Consider the following 16,631-nt stretch of genomic DNA (forward strand, 5'->3'; position numbering starts at 1 on the left):
TGACATGGTTACCATACGTTAAATTAATTTACCATTTATTTATATAGGCTACAGAGCTGCAACTGGACTGTCGAAAGGTGCTTAAAGTTGTAAATTACCAGAGGAACTGTCAGTTGTTCAGTGTCATAATTGCTTACTTTATTTATTATGACAAAATATCTTGTTATGATGAGAAAAGGATGAAAATAAGCAGCAGAATTGCACCAATGCAGATACTACAATAATAAATTGTTTAATATAGTCTTAATTGTGTTTATGCCCTGAGTCAATTATGAATGCATTGTTTGCTTACCCTGTCACTCATGTATAGCGTTTGGCAGGTATTCAGTATCTATGCCATGTGTGATTTCTTCAAAATGCCTCTCATTTGCAAAACCTCAGCTTCTCTTCCTCATAACACATCTCTCTCAGGTTGCGAACAGGAGTCCAGATTGTCCATGTGGATCTATGTGTTCCTGGGGAATATCTTGCGTGGAATTGGTGAGACCCCAGTGCAACCTCTGGGAATCTCGTACATAGATGACCATGCTTTGGAGGAAAATGCTGCATTCTACATTGGTACATCCAAATCTTTCCTTATAGTATGTGTAAATCTGGCTGATTTTGCATTTAATTTATTTCCATTTCAAACATAAATGGAAAAAATCTCTACATTTAAAAATGAATTGAATAGTTCACCTCGAAAATGGAAATATTAACTATATGAGTATCCCTTTAAAGCAAAAAACATTATAGCCTTGTATCATCTGTGTCTTATATGAATTGTATGCGTCTTTGATTTGCTGCTTCATTGATTAACTTAAATTTCAGATTGTTCAGCCATTTAACAACTGGAGAGTATTGTCTTTCTTGGTTGATGGCCCAGACTAGAGCTACAACTAATCAATTAATATATCGTCTGTATTAGGATGTGTCCAGACAATATCGGTCATTGGTCCTGTGTTTGGGTACCTGTTGGGGTCTGTCTGTGCCAAGATATATGTGGATATTGGATTTGTCAACATGGGTGAGTGGAGTTAATACAATGCTGCTGAATCAAAACACACAAGTGGTTGAGTTTGCTATATGCTATAAAGGTCATTGAGTTCATTTGTTACTCAGATAAAGAATGTTATGCTTCTGGGTTTTGCAAATGTGTGGGATAGTGTTATAGTGTACTTTAAGTTGCTTTGGGTAGAAGCCTCTGCTAAATGGCTTCTTCCTGCTTCCTGAGGGAGGTGCGACCAAAGTCTGTATTATCACGGCAAGAGTTTAAGGGTGTTCCTGGGCATTTTTAGCAATGTAGACTTGTTTAAAAAATTTAAATAATACATTTTTGAAATAACACGTTAAATTCACAGCCCTTGTTCTTGCATGTCACATGACCGATCATGACATGGCACGTTTAAAAACATGAGCGGAAATTATATTTGAGAGCTACAGGAGAATGGAAGATTGTCACTTAAAAATGACATAAATTTTGGTCTGTTTTCTCATACAAGGCTATTATTTTTGTAGTAATTTTTTGTCCTTTTGATCTTCCATTGTGTTGCACCAAAGAAAGAAAAAAACTAAATGACCGTGATCGTAATGACATCGGACTGAGTGAATGATGGCAACATGGAACAGTAACATTTTGGGTGAACTGTTCATTTTCATCAATGCACATTCGTTACGTGAAATGTTACAAACATTTCTAGTTACTTGCACATTTAAACTAGACATGGAGGCAGTTTCAGCGTATGTGCTGAGCTGAGAGCGTGGATTACATCTGAGAGTGAAAGAAAGAGTGAGATGCCTAAGACTGTGTGTTTCCACTGTCTGCCTCGGCTGTTTGCCTGGCCCAAATATTCTGAACATGTGACAAGCTGCATTGAGCCTTGTAGCTTCTGTATTCGTGCTGTTGACATATGTGTGTGTTCTCACAGAAAGCATTAGCATCACCCCAGGAGATGCTCGCTGGGTCGGCGCCTGGTGGCTGGGGTACCTCATCGCAGGGCTCATCACTCTCCTGTCCGCCGTGCCGTTCTGGTTCTTACCCAAGTCTTTGCCCTTGCCAGAGAGACGGCTTGCCAAGTATTCTCCTGAGCGAACCAGCTTCATCAAAGTCTCGCCCCTCCGGGAGCACAAGTACCAAGCAGATGAGCCAACAAACTTCCTAGAAATGGCCAAAGGTAAACCTAGAACCAACTAGAATTCATAGAAAAACCATAAAGGATCAATGCTGTAAGATTCAAAAACTTCCTATTTCATGGCTAGGCGGCACTTACAAAAACACCATGGTAATCACTGTTTTTTTTCACATGTACTATGGTAACTTCTTGGGTACCTTGTTAATACCTTTGAATATGGTGGTCATTCAGTACAATTGTTTATATCAAAGAACAATGTTAGGATTACACCATCATTTTAGGACATGTTCAGTACCATTGTAATGTCATGGTTGCCTTTTGAGGTGGTAATCATTCAGTACTATGATTTATATCAAAGTACCATGGTATTGTCATGTTTTTGAACATGTTACCACGGTAACACGTCTTGAATATGGTAATTATTCAAAACCATGGTTTATATCAAAGTACAATGGTAATGCCATGGTTTTCTTCAAAGAAAATTAGAGTACCATGTAAATTACTTGGTATACAAATATGGTGTTCAATCATATATCGAAGTACCATGATAATACCATGTCTTTTGTAGTCCTTAGACTTTGGGACAAGTACTATGGCAGGGCTGGACTGGGAAGAGAAATTGGCCCAGGATTTTACATAGCAAGAGGCCCAAAAGTTGTTGTGGGGGGGTGAGTCAAAAGTTGTTGAGCAGCTGCTTTTCTGCATATCGTGGTGCCGTTTTGTGGTCTGTTCTGCATAACATTGCAGGTTATTTTAGCTTATCGCGGCCAATTCGGCCTGTTTCGCGGCCGACCCACTGGCCTGCTCGATTCTCCCGATGGCCAGTCCACCCCTGATCAGCCCCAAAGTGCATCGCCCCCCCGGGAAAATGCCCAGTATGCCAGACTACCAGTCCATCCCTGTACTATTGTAATGCCATGGTTTTATTTAAGGAATCATGGAGCACCATATAGCATTCTTGGTATATGAATAAGGTAATCATTCAGTACCATGGTTTATGTCAAAGAACCACAGTACCATGGTATATACCACACCAGTATCCAAAGCACAACATGCAATGATCCCTAAATCATTATAGAAACATTTCAAAATGTCTGAATGCCATTGCATTAGATAATAAATTATGAAACAATGAAATAGAATTGTTGTATAGGCAAATAACACAAGCAAATTTTAAAATCAATGTTTCACAAAAATGACAATTGTCAGAATTTAAATAATAAAATAATGGATAGACTGTTCAAGATTAACACAAATTGTATTTGGAAGGTTTCTGATGGCTAGACATTAGTGGTACATGTGCATAGTTAATGTGATTAACTCTGTGGACATCTGTGTGAACTTGAAAGGAAATAACCAGGGCTGGACTGGGAAGAGAAATCGGCCCGGGATTTGACATAGCAACTGGCCCAAAAAAACTGTCCTTTTCTGCATAACGCGGCGGCTCATTTTAGCTTATCGTGGCCCGTTTCGCTCGGTTCTCCCGAGTACGCGCCTGATTGGCCCCAAAGTGCGTCAGCCCATCGGGAAAATGCCCGGTATGCCAGATTATCAATCCAGTCCTGGAAATGACTTCATACATTTACTAAAATCACTGTGACACCAGTTGCTTATACAGTATGTATTTGCAAAAAAGCTCTAGTAGAATTTGATGACACTTAATATTTTTTATCTTATGCAATGACATTCTAAAGTTTTTAAATGTATTTACATGTTTAAATACTTTTTTAATCCACTGTATGCTGGTCTTTTGAGCATGTTGATAGGATAACAAACTTGAATTGTGTGCCTTTTTTTAGAAGTTTCTTGGAGTTTAGCGTTATTCACACAAATCAATTATTTGAAGATGTATGCATTTAAATGTCATTACAAAATTTCATCAAATTGAATTGAGTAATCTTTAACTAAATAAAATAAAAACTAAATATTTTATGTTTTTATCATTACATTTTGTTAAAATTGAATTTGATGGAATTTTGTTTTAAATTGAAATGTGTAAATGTTAAAAATATGCATAAATATGTATTTATTTTTGTGTGTGTGTGTGTGTGTGTGTGTGTGTGTGTGTGTGTGTGTGTGTGTGTGTGTGTGTGTGTGTGTTTTCAGACTTTTTGCCAACACTAAGATCCCTGTTGGGGAATCCAGTCTATTTTTTATATCTGTGTGTGACCATCATCCAGTTCAACTCTTTGATCGGAATGGTGACATACAAGCCAAAATACATCGAGCAACATTATGGACAGTCAGCGTCCAAGGCGAACTTCTTAATGGGTACGTCCCCCTCTAAACTCGACTATACATCACAGAATCATTACGGTTCAAGTTGCGACTATGACCTTAGAGTTTAATGCTATCTTGTGTTTTGTTTTAATTTGGGAGGGGTTTTGATGTGTGGTGTGTATTAGTACAGTCTCTGATATCAAATTAGGTTTCAATATCAAATCATAATTGTTCTAAAAGTTTATGTACCCCTGTTAAATCACAGGATATGATATAGATTACTGCATATGAAAGAGAATGCAATCCAAAAACAACAACCGCATGGCTAGAAATTCAGAAACCAGAGACTGGAAACGGCATCAGATGGGGGGAAAACAAATAGGCCTGTTCTGTATTCTGTAACCTTTTAACCACAAGAGAACAGTCTTTGAGGAGACCAGAGCAGACTGAGGGATTGTATAGGTCTGTCTTTGTTTGAAAACTGTGGCACTGGCTCTTTGATCAGTTTTCCTGATGTTGTGTTTTTTTCAGGAGCTATCAACATCCCAGCTGTAGCCTTGGGAATGTTCTTGGGGGGAGTTATCATGAAGAAATTCAAGCTGACCATCATGGGAGCAGCCAAGTTCGCTCTGGGAACGTCTCTCCTGGGCTACTTCCTGTCGCTTTTCTTCTTCGCAATGGGATGCGAGAATGCCAATGTGGCGGGCATCACCATGTCATACAATGGGTAGGATGAAAATTACAGCTGTTAACTTTCTGTCTTTGATGTGTATATTGTGAGCAGCTGAAACTCGGATAGGCAACTGAAAATGTTTGTTTATGTAGAGCTGTCTCAAAACACTCTCTCAAATCAGTTTTAAAGGAATATTCCGGGTTCAATACAAGTTAAGCTCAATCAACAGCATTTGTGGCATAATATTGATTACTACAAAAATTTATTTCAACTTTTCCCTCCTTTTCTTTAAAAAAAAATAAAAAGCAAAAATCGAGGTTACAATGAGGGCCAATCTGTAAACGTTAAAATACACACCGTTTTAATTGTATAGCCACAAGACGAAAACAGTGTGTTAGAGTGATAAAATTGCGTACTAAATCTTTCGGTGTAACATTATATCCAATTTTACTGCAACTTTGTTGCCATGACGATATAACTTAAACCCAAAAAGTTCCATAAAAACGATGATTTAAACAACTGTACAGCTCAAATAATACACAAGTTTTAACAGAAGATTTCATGTAAGTGCTTTTATAAAATAATAAGCTTCACATTTCTGTTTACTAGATAGTTTACTATCCAAAAAAGAAAAGGAGAAAAGATTAGAACCAGTGGTTTCATTAAGGCAGCGGTTACAGTAGGCACTTTCAATGTAAGTAAATTGGTCCCAAAATTTTGAAGCTCCAAAATCCACATAAGGGCGACGACTCTGGTGGTTTAATCCATGTCTTCTGAAGTGATATGATAGGTGTGGGTGAGAAACAGATACATATTTAAGTCCTTTCTTACTATAAATTCTTCTCCCTGCTCAGTCAGTTTGTACTGAGCAGGGAGGAGAATTTATGACAAAAAATGCCTTAAATATTGATCTGTTTATCACCCACACTGATCATATTGTGTCTGACCACATGGATTTAACTACTGGATTACTTTTATGCTCTCTTTATGTGGATTTTGGAGTTTGGCCACCATTCACTTCCATTGAATGGACCTACAGAGCTGAAATATTCTTCTAAATATCTTAATTTGTCTTCTGCAGAAGAAAGAATGTCATACACATCTGGGATGGCATAAGGGTGAGCAAATCAAGAGAGAATTTTCATTTTTGGGTGAACTATTGCTTAAATTGAGCTTAACTTGTATTGATCCCTGAACATTCCTTTGAATTAAAAGGAAAGTTTACCCCAAAAATGAAAATGTCCTTATGTCACTTGAAATTGTGTGAGGAACTGATCTCGTTAATCGCAAAAAATCTTGGTTTCTGCCAGAGCTGTCCTAGCATGTTCATGATAAGCAAGAATGTCTTGGTTCACATACAGTCAAAAGTGTAGCACATAAAGAGGAAGAAAATTTTCAGGGGCCAAATATCATCCGTCATTGGTCCTCGCTCCAAGTTCGAGCATGTGTAAGCATGAATGTTGTTATGTCTTTAGGCCTATAAAACGTATGGAAAACATATTCTATTTTAACGCCATTAAGAATAACTGAAGCATGCCAAATTACTCGGCCGAATGAGGATAAGACAATTAACTTACAGTAACTTCAGCAGAATGGTTTTAATGAAAATGGACGTCCTGATGAACGTAAAGTTTCCTACACACTTTAACTTCTTAGTAGTGTTTGGCAAGACAACCATAACTATTACTATTGCTCATACTTAAGGTGAGGGATTTAAACAAATACCTAACTCAAATGTCTAACCCTTTGCTATTTCCTAAATAAAAAAAATGTCATTATACTCTCCTTGTTTTTGCATGCATGCATCTAATATGCAGGACGGAGCATCTTTACAAGGCCGACAGTTCTCTGTTTGCGAGCTGTAACATGGGCTGCGAGTGTCCTGAAACAAACTGGGATCCCGTGTGTGGTGAGAACGGTTTCACGTATGTCTCGCCGTGCTTGGCTGGGTGCCGGGGGTCCCACGGCTCTGGAATGGATACAGTAAGCATGGCATCTCAACCGAGAGCACGGTCATTTTAAAACAATGACGTGTGTTTGTTCTCCTACATCTTCAAAGAACGTAACCGACAATGTGTTCTCTTTCTAGTGCCTTGAACTCGCTGAAGGGCGTGCACAACCTGTTTGTTTCAGCTCAAATGCTACATTGAATTTTCTTGTCTTCTCTCAAACTTCCTGTGACTGTTCTGGCCCCTTGTCTCTCTTTGAGCATGTAAATGTAACTTCAATCTGAAGAAAGAGTTTTCCTTTCTCCCATTTTGTGTGTCTGTTCCATTTCTCAAGAATCTGTTACAAGCAATGTCTTTTGTCCATTCCTTTCAAATTGTTGCCAAAACAAAGATTTATTTTTGCTTAAATAGTACTGCGTTGTGAAAAATGTCTTTATTGAAAAGAAAACATATTCCATGAAGTCTCTCAATTAATATGAGCGGGGCTGGACTGGTAATCTGGCATACCGGGAATTTCCTGGTGGGCCGACGCACTTTGGGGCCATCAGAAGAACCGAGCGGGCTGGTGGGTCGGCCGTGAAATGTCCCGCGATAAAATTAGCCACCGCGTTACACAGAACGGACCACAAATCGGGGCCGCGATATGCAGAAAAGGACAGCCACTGCTCAACAACATTTGGCTCGTGGGAGTGGTGGTGGCGTAGTGGGCTAAAACACATAACTGTTAATCAGAAGGTTGCTGGTTCGATCCCCACGGCCACCACCATTGTATCCTTGAGCAAGGCACTTAACTCCAGGTTGCTCCGGGGGGAATGTCCCTGTAATTATTGCAGTGTAAGTTGCTTTGGATAAAAGCGGCTGCCAAATGCATAAATGTAAATGTATGGTTAGGGTTAAGAACATTCTAAACTCTGCCATAATAACAAGATGTATTTACCATTGTGTTGTGTGTGTGTTTTCAGGTATTTCAGCAGTGCAGCTGTATAGCAGCCGGGAATAAAACGGCCAGTGCAGGCCAATGCAACAACAGGGAGAGTTGCCAGCGAGTCTTCCCTTACTTCCTGGCTCTGTCTGTCATCACTTCCTTTATCATCTCACTGGGCGGAACACCAGGATACATGCTGCTCATCAGGTATATATATATATATAGATTATTTATTGGCCAAGAACTGCTTGGGGTCAGGACAGTTCTGATTCACTTCGAATACCGTTCTTCTGATTCATTCAGTCTAATGAACTTTTGGAATAACAAAATTAGACCACATACGTGTATATAAATCTCAGCAAACTCCCAAAATCAACCTTATTTACTTTAGTAGGACATGTCCATTTCTCATTGCATGTTATTCGAAAGTCATTTAAATGACCCTCTTATTTTCAACTCCTTCCCCCAATCATTTGTGAAATCGAGAGAACTTTTCACTATCCAATCAATTTCCCAACTGATAGAATCAAGTCCTGCCCTACATTATGCTTTTTAACATTTACATTTATATGTATAAACACATATATATCCGTATTCAAATACAATCATCTAAAAGCCAGGAAAGAAAACTTTTAGTCTTGTCAAGCAAACAGTTGACTGTTTTTTAAATTCTGAACTTTAGTTTCCTAAAAAAAAAAAGCAATCTAGTCATGAGTTTGTTTTTCTAAAAAAAAAATTACAGCTGAAGACAGGCTGCATGTGAAAGTGGTGCTAATGTGATTTTTGCATTATTCTGTGTTATAGGCCATATGCCAGTCAAAACAGTCACTTGACAGACAAGTTTATGGGCACTTGTGAAGTTCAGAGATCAGACTTGTGTCTTGAATGGAAAAGCTTTAGCGTCAGGGACTCTCAGCTCTTTCCCCAAAGCTCGGTCAGCTGACGGCCTGGAATGCTCGGCCTCCCTGTGCTAAATTAGGTGAACAGGCAGCACTGCAGTCCCCACTTTGTTTGGTGCAATACAAATTCCAGTGTGTCTGTAGCTCATGAGAGTAGACGTGATTAATTTTGGATAAAATAATACAGCTGGGTTCTTGGACCCCAAATTATGCATTACAAAGCTTTGCAGATGCTCATTTCTATAATCCAAAAACTAGATGTAGGTATTGAACTGAAGAGCCACATATGTCGCTGTGACAGGGTGGAGGGCGGGGCCGGGTCGTGATTCCGCACACCCGGCCACTAATCAGGCTGATTAGCCCGATAGAGATAAGGGCCAACTGGACATGGGAGTGCGACAGAGAGAGAGATTTACGGGCAGCTGCCTGACACCTGTGTATGTTTGTGTCTTTTGGTTCAGTTCTTCATTAAACTATTATTTATACTGTCTAGCCGGTTCTCGCCTCCTCCTTGCCCATCTTAGCCCCTTTACAGTTGGACTCTTAAAAATGAAGATTTGCCATGATTGTTTTTGTGTGAATAAATAAAGGTACGTTTCTAGTTTCAACATTATTTGTACTTCAGGCCATAGTTTTATTGGTCTAGAAATACTAGCTTCATACTATGTAACCCACATTTAGTTTTCAACCATTGAAAATGGATAAAATGTAACTATTTATGGAAGGAGCCACATTGAGAGCCCATTATGTCTGGGATTTGACCATATAAAGGCCATAAAAATGCAAAAAGAAACGTTTGTTCAGAACCAGAATCTAAAAGGATATTGAGATATCTTTAATAGTTATTGGGTATTACACACTCCAACTTAGGTAAAATAACATGGAGTTGTTGTTTCAGTTTCTTAAATATTTGGAGAGCCAACAAAGAGTGCTGTGGCCTATATCACAAAGCAGGATTAAGCAGCTAGCTAGATCAATTTAAACCCAGTTTAAGCTAATTCTGAATTCGCAGAACCAGTAAAGTTGATAGGCTTTCATCGGGGTTCCTCGCCATAGTAACATAAGCTAATCGGCTAACCTGGCATTGGCATGTTATGTTCCCGATCAGAGATCTCATCCAGATACTGGTCCAATCAGCTGTGAGCAAAGTGACAGTCACCTAGTGATTTACTAGTGATCCTCTGTGCTGTGTTAATGTATTATAATTATTCATGTTTCATAGTGATTATTTGTGTAAATGTGTTTTGATTGATCATATCTTTTAACATCCTCTTGTGCTGTGTTATAACTGTTTAAATTCTTATAATTTGTCATAATTTTCACCCTCGGTGGAGAAGTAAATCTCTCTGACTCTCTCGCAAGATGTGACTCGCGCTGTCTCGCATCTGGCTGTTCACTTCATTCATGTGAACGCGCACGTGTCGTGAACTAATCATAACGCTCGGGTCAAACTCTGAATTGATAGAGAAAGTTGGTAACGAGTGTCTTGATACCACTTAACCCTAATGCAGCCTTATTGGATTTGGTGAGTTTTGTCAAACTAAAACCAATCCTGGAATCCAGACTTTGTTCAGATTTGGCACTGAATAATAGACCTAACTACCTTTGTGTAAAAACAAACAAACAAACAAAATAAAGCCGCTGCCACCTTTCTGAGGTTACTACTTTTACCTGTAGTTTTGCTCCAAAGGCGCAATTTTTAATTGACCCCTTCTTTACAAAATAGCAGATTACTCTTATATATTTATCCATGTTATTTACCTGTTTTGTTTAATACTATTATCTTCCTTTAGAAAAAGTGTTAACAAAATGTACAGTTTCATCAGGGGAATTTACTGACATTTGTTTGGTTTGACCTAGAATAACCCAATTGCAAAATGTATCTTAGATTATTTCACATGCATGGATTTATCATGAATTCATGGCTGGATATTTTGTTTTATAAATAAAGACAAATGCTTTCATGCTTCCTGTTACACATTTCTCTAAATGTAGATAATATAGCTGTTTCTTCTTTTTTCTCAACAGATGCATCAGGCCGCAGCTCAAGTCGATAGCTTTGGGTTTTCACACACTGGCAACACATACACTAGGTGAGAAACTCTTGGTGTTTGGTGCTTTTGATGTATTTGCTAAATTATTTTGTAGTCACTATGTTAATGATGATGGTTGTACATGTCTGCAATCCACAGCTGGAATTCCAGCTCCTATATACTTTGGAGCCATCATAGACACCACCTGTCTGAAATGGGGTCACAAGAAATGTGGTGGTAGAGGGGCCTGTCGAATCTACAACACAACTGCCTACAGGTAAACGCTGATGTCAGAATACGACTGATCCTTTACAAACAACATTCGTCAATTTACATGTTTGCAGCTTAGTGTCGAGGCTAACTAAAAGCAGTGATGCTACTAACTTGACATTTTTCTAGCTCAGTTGTTTTCAAAATAGTGCCCGATTCACACAGCTGAACACAATTTGCATGAGCAATTCCAATCTTGTGAGGCGATTTTGAGCACTATATAGCGAAGGATGCAGCAGACAGCCACGATTTGGACTGTGCAGCATCACTCCACAACTTTGATCTAGACCCCTGAATCATCTCTTTAACATGATTGACTACACCACGCATCAGGATATATGCCAGGTTATTCATTATTCATGATCATTATTTTACTGTTGTGAATGATAGAAAATGTGTACAAGCATCCAGCATAAATAAAATGCAGTTTACCGCCTGCTTTCCTCGGGCAGTACTAGTGTGACGTTAATTGATCCTTCGCAAAGCCCCGCCCTAAAAGCACTTCTGACCAATCTCGCTTTAGCAACTGTTGTCCTGCCGCCATTACTCTGACTCACGTTTGCTATTTCCCAATGAAAGCCTATGGAAGAAATGTGTGCGAGTACTTTTAAGCAGAATTTAAAATCGTCAATGCCGGGTAATTTTATAATAGTGACATGAGTTACCCAGTAACTCGTTATGGATTAAACTGTGTCAGCCCACATATAATATCTTCAGACACCTACATTTGCTCCAAGGTAAATAAAGGTACTAGCTGAACTTTAATTAACTGTTGTATTGATTCAAGTCATAATAAAAGCGATAGTAAATAAACAGTTTACAGCATCAAAATGAGACATTATAAACAGCTCTGTTCACTTACGCTAATGTTATTAGATGTGTAATCACTATTAAATGAAGTTTTTCTTAAGCTTAACAACAAGAAAGCTAATCAGGCGTTGGCTCAAAATAGCGTCGTGCAGGGTCGGAAATGCCCCCAAAATTCAAGTCGTTTTTTTATATTGATAACATAACATAGTCAATCCTCTGTGGTCACCGGAGGCGCTGGCACGATCACCTGACTTTTCCCCTGATAACAGCAGAAAGAAATGCTCATTTTTGGTCATACAGATAAGAGTAAGACATCATTCAAATCTATAAAGGGTTTACTTTTATTTGTATACACTCAAGATAACAGCAAAACGTTGTGTTTTTGTAAGCTGAAGAAATCATACAGGATGCACTTTCTGCCATCTCGGTCTCTGTGAAATTCTGTCTGGAGCGTGTCACGAAAATGAAAAGAAAATCAGCGTGTACTTGCCTCGCAGACAATTGTCTAGAATTGTCTACTTTTAAATGAACCAATTTAAATTGAACAAATAAATATTCTCTGATTGTGTAACCCATATGAAACTAACGAGAGGTACGGTCTTTCCCGTTTGGGCTCATTATCATGTTTGGAAGAAGACACGCTGTGAATTTACCTCAGAAGAAGAGCGTGATCCGACACGGCCTTTCTAACACAAGAAGTGTCCCACTAAAGTTCATTTTGTGAGCGAAAACAAAAAGTCTACAAAATCTATTATGCGTTTCATGGCCTTATTTCAGTGACATAAAAATGACTAGCTACGCATAATCTTGATTTTCTCAAAAACGCAAACATGTACATCTCACGTTTGGAGGCTCTTATGTTACAACACTGCTGAGAAAGTGATGCATGTTATTCATTCATTTTGTTAATTATTCAATCTTGACATGATGACTACAAGCAGAATTTTGTATTGTTATCTCAAAGCAAGTTATGGCATTTGGAACCAAGGTAGCCTTTTATCAAAAGTCCAAAAAACTCTCCAAACAAGTGATCTGATGGTTTTACTGAAACTAAGAACTATTTACATTTGTAAATACCACATTAAACCAGAAACATAATTACATAGAATAAAGAACAAGTAATAAGATCCAGCACTGTTTCAGTTGTGCGCATGGTAAATCAATTCCTGTCAATCTAAGCGATCAGTCCAATCCAAGCTGTAAAACAGTGGCCGATTGGTCTTTACACATAGTCCCTTCCCACCATACCCACCCACATACCTGAGATCAGGATGATCTTATTATCGGTTTAAGAGGTTAATCAAGTTTGCTAACTATAAATGAACACATTAGCTGTTATGTTGTATTTAATTAATTTAAGTTGAACAGGTTCGCTTTTTCATTAAATATGCTATAAGTTGATAATTGTCATTTTCTTCAATCATCTAATTATTAGAACACCTAAAATATGTTGCTTGTGTTTGCTTCAGCCGGTGGAAGCCATGGGACAAGTGTATGTGTGCACATGATCAGGATGGTCCCACCTCTGCCTTATTTAGAGACAGGAAAAACCCTGATAATTGTTACATAATTACATTTCCCCCTTAAAAAGCTCTAATGTAGTTAGCTACGTTTTGTTTTGCTAACTAATTGCTGCAGTATGGTTTCAGTGTAGCTTCCCAAGCTGGTATGTTTCCCTAGCTCAAATCTTTAGGATATCACTGAGCCTTCATTGTGCAAAACAAGCCAAACATCTCATATTTATATTGATGCCAACACAATCTAATCAATGCTTGTCTGTGTGTAAGTTTAGCATGATTTTTTTAATAAATGAAGGTGTCAATCTTAAAATATTGAAAAACAACTACAAGTAATATGTAATTACGATTGTAAAATTAAACTTGCCAAGTCATTTTATCTTATTTTTATGTAATAAAAACATAAATCACTTTTGTGTGAAATGGCCTAGATTGTGTGTTCATGTCCAGATGTTTGAGTATAGTCAGATTGTTAGTGTGTATTTTGCCCCTCCTCTCCCAGGATAGCATATCTGGGCCTGACCCTGGGGTTACGGACCGCTTCCTTCTTCCTGTGTGTGCTGGGGCTGGTGGTGTTACGACAGCACGTTCAAAAGCAAGAACGCAGCACGCTCGCCAACGGAGACACGGGGGCCGTGGATGATGAACTGCAGGCCTTGAAGAAGGAAGAAAGAAATGGCTCTAGCTCGGACCAATGTCCACGAACCTCAGATTACGACCCACAGCGAGAGACACGTCTGTGACACACACATAACCAACATGCAAACACGCCCGTGCAGGGAGCAACAAGGCCAAAAGCCAGCATATTTTATTCGTTGTTTCCATTTTATCTTTTATCTTTCTAATGGACCCATGTAAATGATGTGAAATAAGAAAAAGAAATTGTTGTTTTGATATAGTGAAATAATTTCTTGAATGTGACTGAAAAGAAAAAAAGAATGTCATAAAAACGACCTAAACTATTTGGTTTCAAAAGTATCTTTTAAGGAATGTTTCACCCAAAAATACAAATGTAATATTTACTCGCCCTCAAGCCATCCCAGATGTGACTTTCTTTGTTCTGCAGAGCACAAACATAAAAGTTTCTAAATGATTTTTAGAAGAATTTTTCAGCTTTGTTGAGCCATTCAATGCAAGTGAATAGTGACCATAGCTTTAAAGTTCCAAAAAGCACATAAAGGCAGTATAAAAGTACTTCATAAGACTCCAGTGGTCTAATTGGTTTTTGAGTGAGAACAGACCATTGTCATTGCAGCCTTAAGGCAGGATTGTTTCATTCACTTGCATTATATGGACTTTCAGAGTGGAGATATTCTTCTAAAATCTTCTTAAGGGTGAGTAAATGATGAGTGAATGCTCATTTTTGGGTGAACTACTCCTTTTAACTACGGACGCTGACTATGCCACCCTACTAGAAGGAGTGAAACATTGGATGTCCTCTCATTAAAGGTGAAGTGTGACTTTTTTTTGGTTTTTTTGTAAACCTGTATTAAGCCATTTGTAGTTTAAGCCCCCTGAAATGTGTAAGCACTGTGGTTCTATGGCACTATTTAAACATTGCTCTGTTTTTTGAGCATGGACACTGCAACATTGGCTCAACCAATAGTGTGTCTTTGGGGCAGAGCTTTGAAATGTCATTATTTTTACAATTCCATTTGGTGCCACTAGGGGTGCAGAAAATCCACACTTCACCTTTGAATGGACCTTATTTACAATAGCGCCAACTTGACGTTGTACAAGGTTGTACAGTTGTTCAGTTTTTAGGATTATTCTGCAGTAAAAAAAATATATATATATTTCCCAAACAATTCAGTAAAGAAAAAACTCCATAACATAAAATCGGAGTTGTGGAAAATGATATGTGATATATGAGCTTTAAATGGTAAATGGTCTGCACTCATATAGCGCTTTTTTAACCTTAGACATTACCAAAGCGCTTTACATTGTGTCCCAATCACCCATTCACACACACATTCACACTCACACACCAATGGCCGCAGAGCTGCCATGCAAGGTGCTAGCCTGCCATTGGTAGCAACTTGGGGTTCAGTGTCTTACCCAAGGACACTTCGGCATGTGGAGTCAAGTGGGCCGGGAATCGAACCCGCCAACCCTGCAATTGGCAGCGACCCGCTCTACCACCTGAGCCACAGCCACCCCATTTTATATAGTGCATGCCATTTAAGACACTGTAAGTCTATCCCTAAAAGCCAGCCTAGTTTTCATTCATCAAAAATCAAATATGGCGCTACGGTAAATAAGGTCTATACAGATGCTGACTTCGCCATCCAAATAGGGGCAGTGAAACATTGGATTTCCTCTCAATAAAGCCATTGTAGTGCACAGGCCCTATGAGGAATAACAAGATTATACCTTTTGGGCCCAAAACCACATCCAATCTTAACGTTCTCTTATGCCATACACACAAATTGACCACGACACTGTGCTTAATATAGGTAGACCTTGGAATCTGGGCGACAGGTTGACTACATTAAGGATATCCATGAAGGTCTCGAATTGTGTCTCATTTGTTTCTAACATATGAACCATTATCAGGAAGGGAGTGTACCGAGCGGTGCACTAAGAAATGCTCACCATTGTGCTTTTCCATGTCACCTGGCAACAGTTCCTCCCATTTAAGAAAAGCGTGAGGAATGGTCCTGTACTGTGGGTTATTGAACAGGTGCATGATGCCATGGGTATGTAAGTAATCATCTACATGGTTGATGTTGTATAATGTGTGTGTATCTCACTTTGAGGGATGTTGTGTATGTGTCGTTACGTGAGAACAGGTGCATTCCTGTGCCAAAAAAAGAGACCAAAGAAGTGCAAGAAATTAGTCAACATGGTCTTCTCTCAGGTTGTTCAATCAGTTGTTTCTCAAATTTGCAAATAATTATTCTTTTATATACTTGTCTGGTTTCAGCTGGTGAAAAATGTTCCTTTGTTCTTGGCACTAGAGGTCAGCTCTTGAAGTGTTTGTTCATTTTGGGCAATTGAAGTTTACCAGTAACAACTAAGGAAAGGATTTTTATTTGTGACTTGTAATGCGAATAAAATGAGTGGCATTTATAACTTGCTTTTACGTTAGGCAGTACATCAATTTTTTGCTTGTTTTTTTTTTTTGTACACTTATAAGTGAATATCCTGATGTGTAAAATGCATTTGTGAAAAATTAGATGCATTCTTTTAATAATAAAATGATTTACTATACAAATACACCT

At 38.5% G+C, this 16,631-nt stretch overlaps 1 protein-coding gene across 1 annotated transcript in view; it reads left to right on the forward strand.

Moving 5' to 3' along the window:
- Window positions 1-16,615, forward strand: part of LOC127638756 (solute carrier organic anion transporter family member 1C1-like) — a 38,856-nt gene extending 22,241 nt beyond the window's left edge. The window contains exons 6-15 of the mRNA XM_052120470.1: window positions 412-558; window positions 908-1,006; window positions 1,908-2,153; window positions 4,218-4,382; window positions 4,863-5,058; window positions 6,822-6,987; window positions 7,916-8,085; window positions 10,806-10,870; window positions 10,970-11,087; window positions 13,910-16,615. Of these exons, the coding sequence (XP_051976430.1) occupies window positions 412-558; window positions 908-1,006; window positions 1,908-2,153; window positions 4,218-4,382; window positions 4,863-5,058; window positions 6,822-6,987; window positions 7,916-8,085; window positions 10,806-10,870; window positions 10,970-11,087; window positions 13,910-14,150 (1,613 nt within the window). The 3' untranslated portion in view covers window positions 14,151-16,615. The remainder of the gene's footprint in view (window positions 1-411; window positions 559-907; window positions 1,007-1,907; window positions 2,154-4,217; window positions 4,383-4,862; window positions 5,059-6,821; window positions 6,988-7,915; window positions 8,086-10,805; window positions 10,871-10,969; window positions 11,088-13,909) is intronic.
- Window positions 16,616-16,631: the final 16 nt, after the last annotated feature.

The sequence above is a fragment of the Xyrauchen texanus genome, chromosome 47, assembly GCF_025860055.1.
Source record: "Xyrauchen texanus isolate HMW12.3.18 chromosome 47, RBS_HiC_50CHRs, whole genome shotgun sequence".
Classification (NCBI taxonomy): Eukaryota; Metazoa; Chordata; class Actinopteri; order Cypriniformes; family Catostomidae; genus Xyrauchen; species Xyrauchen texanus.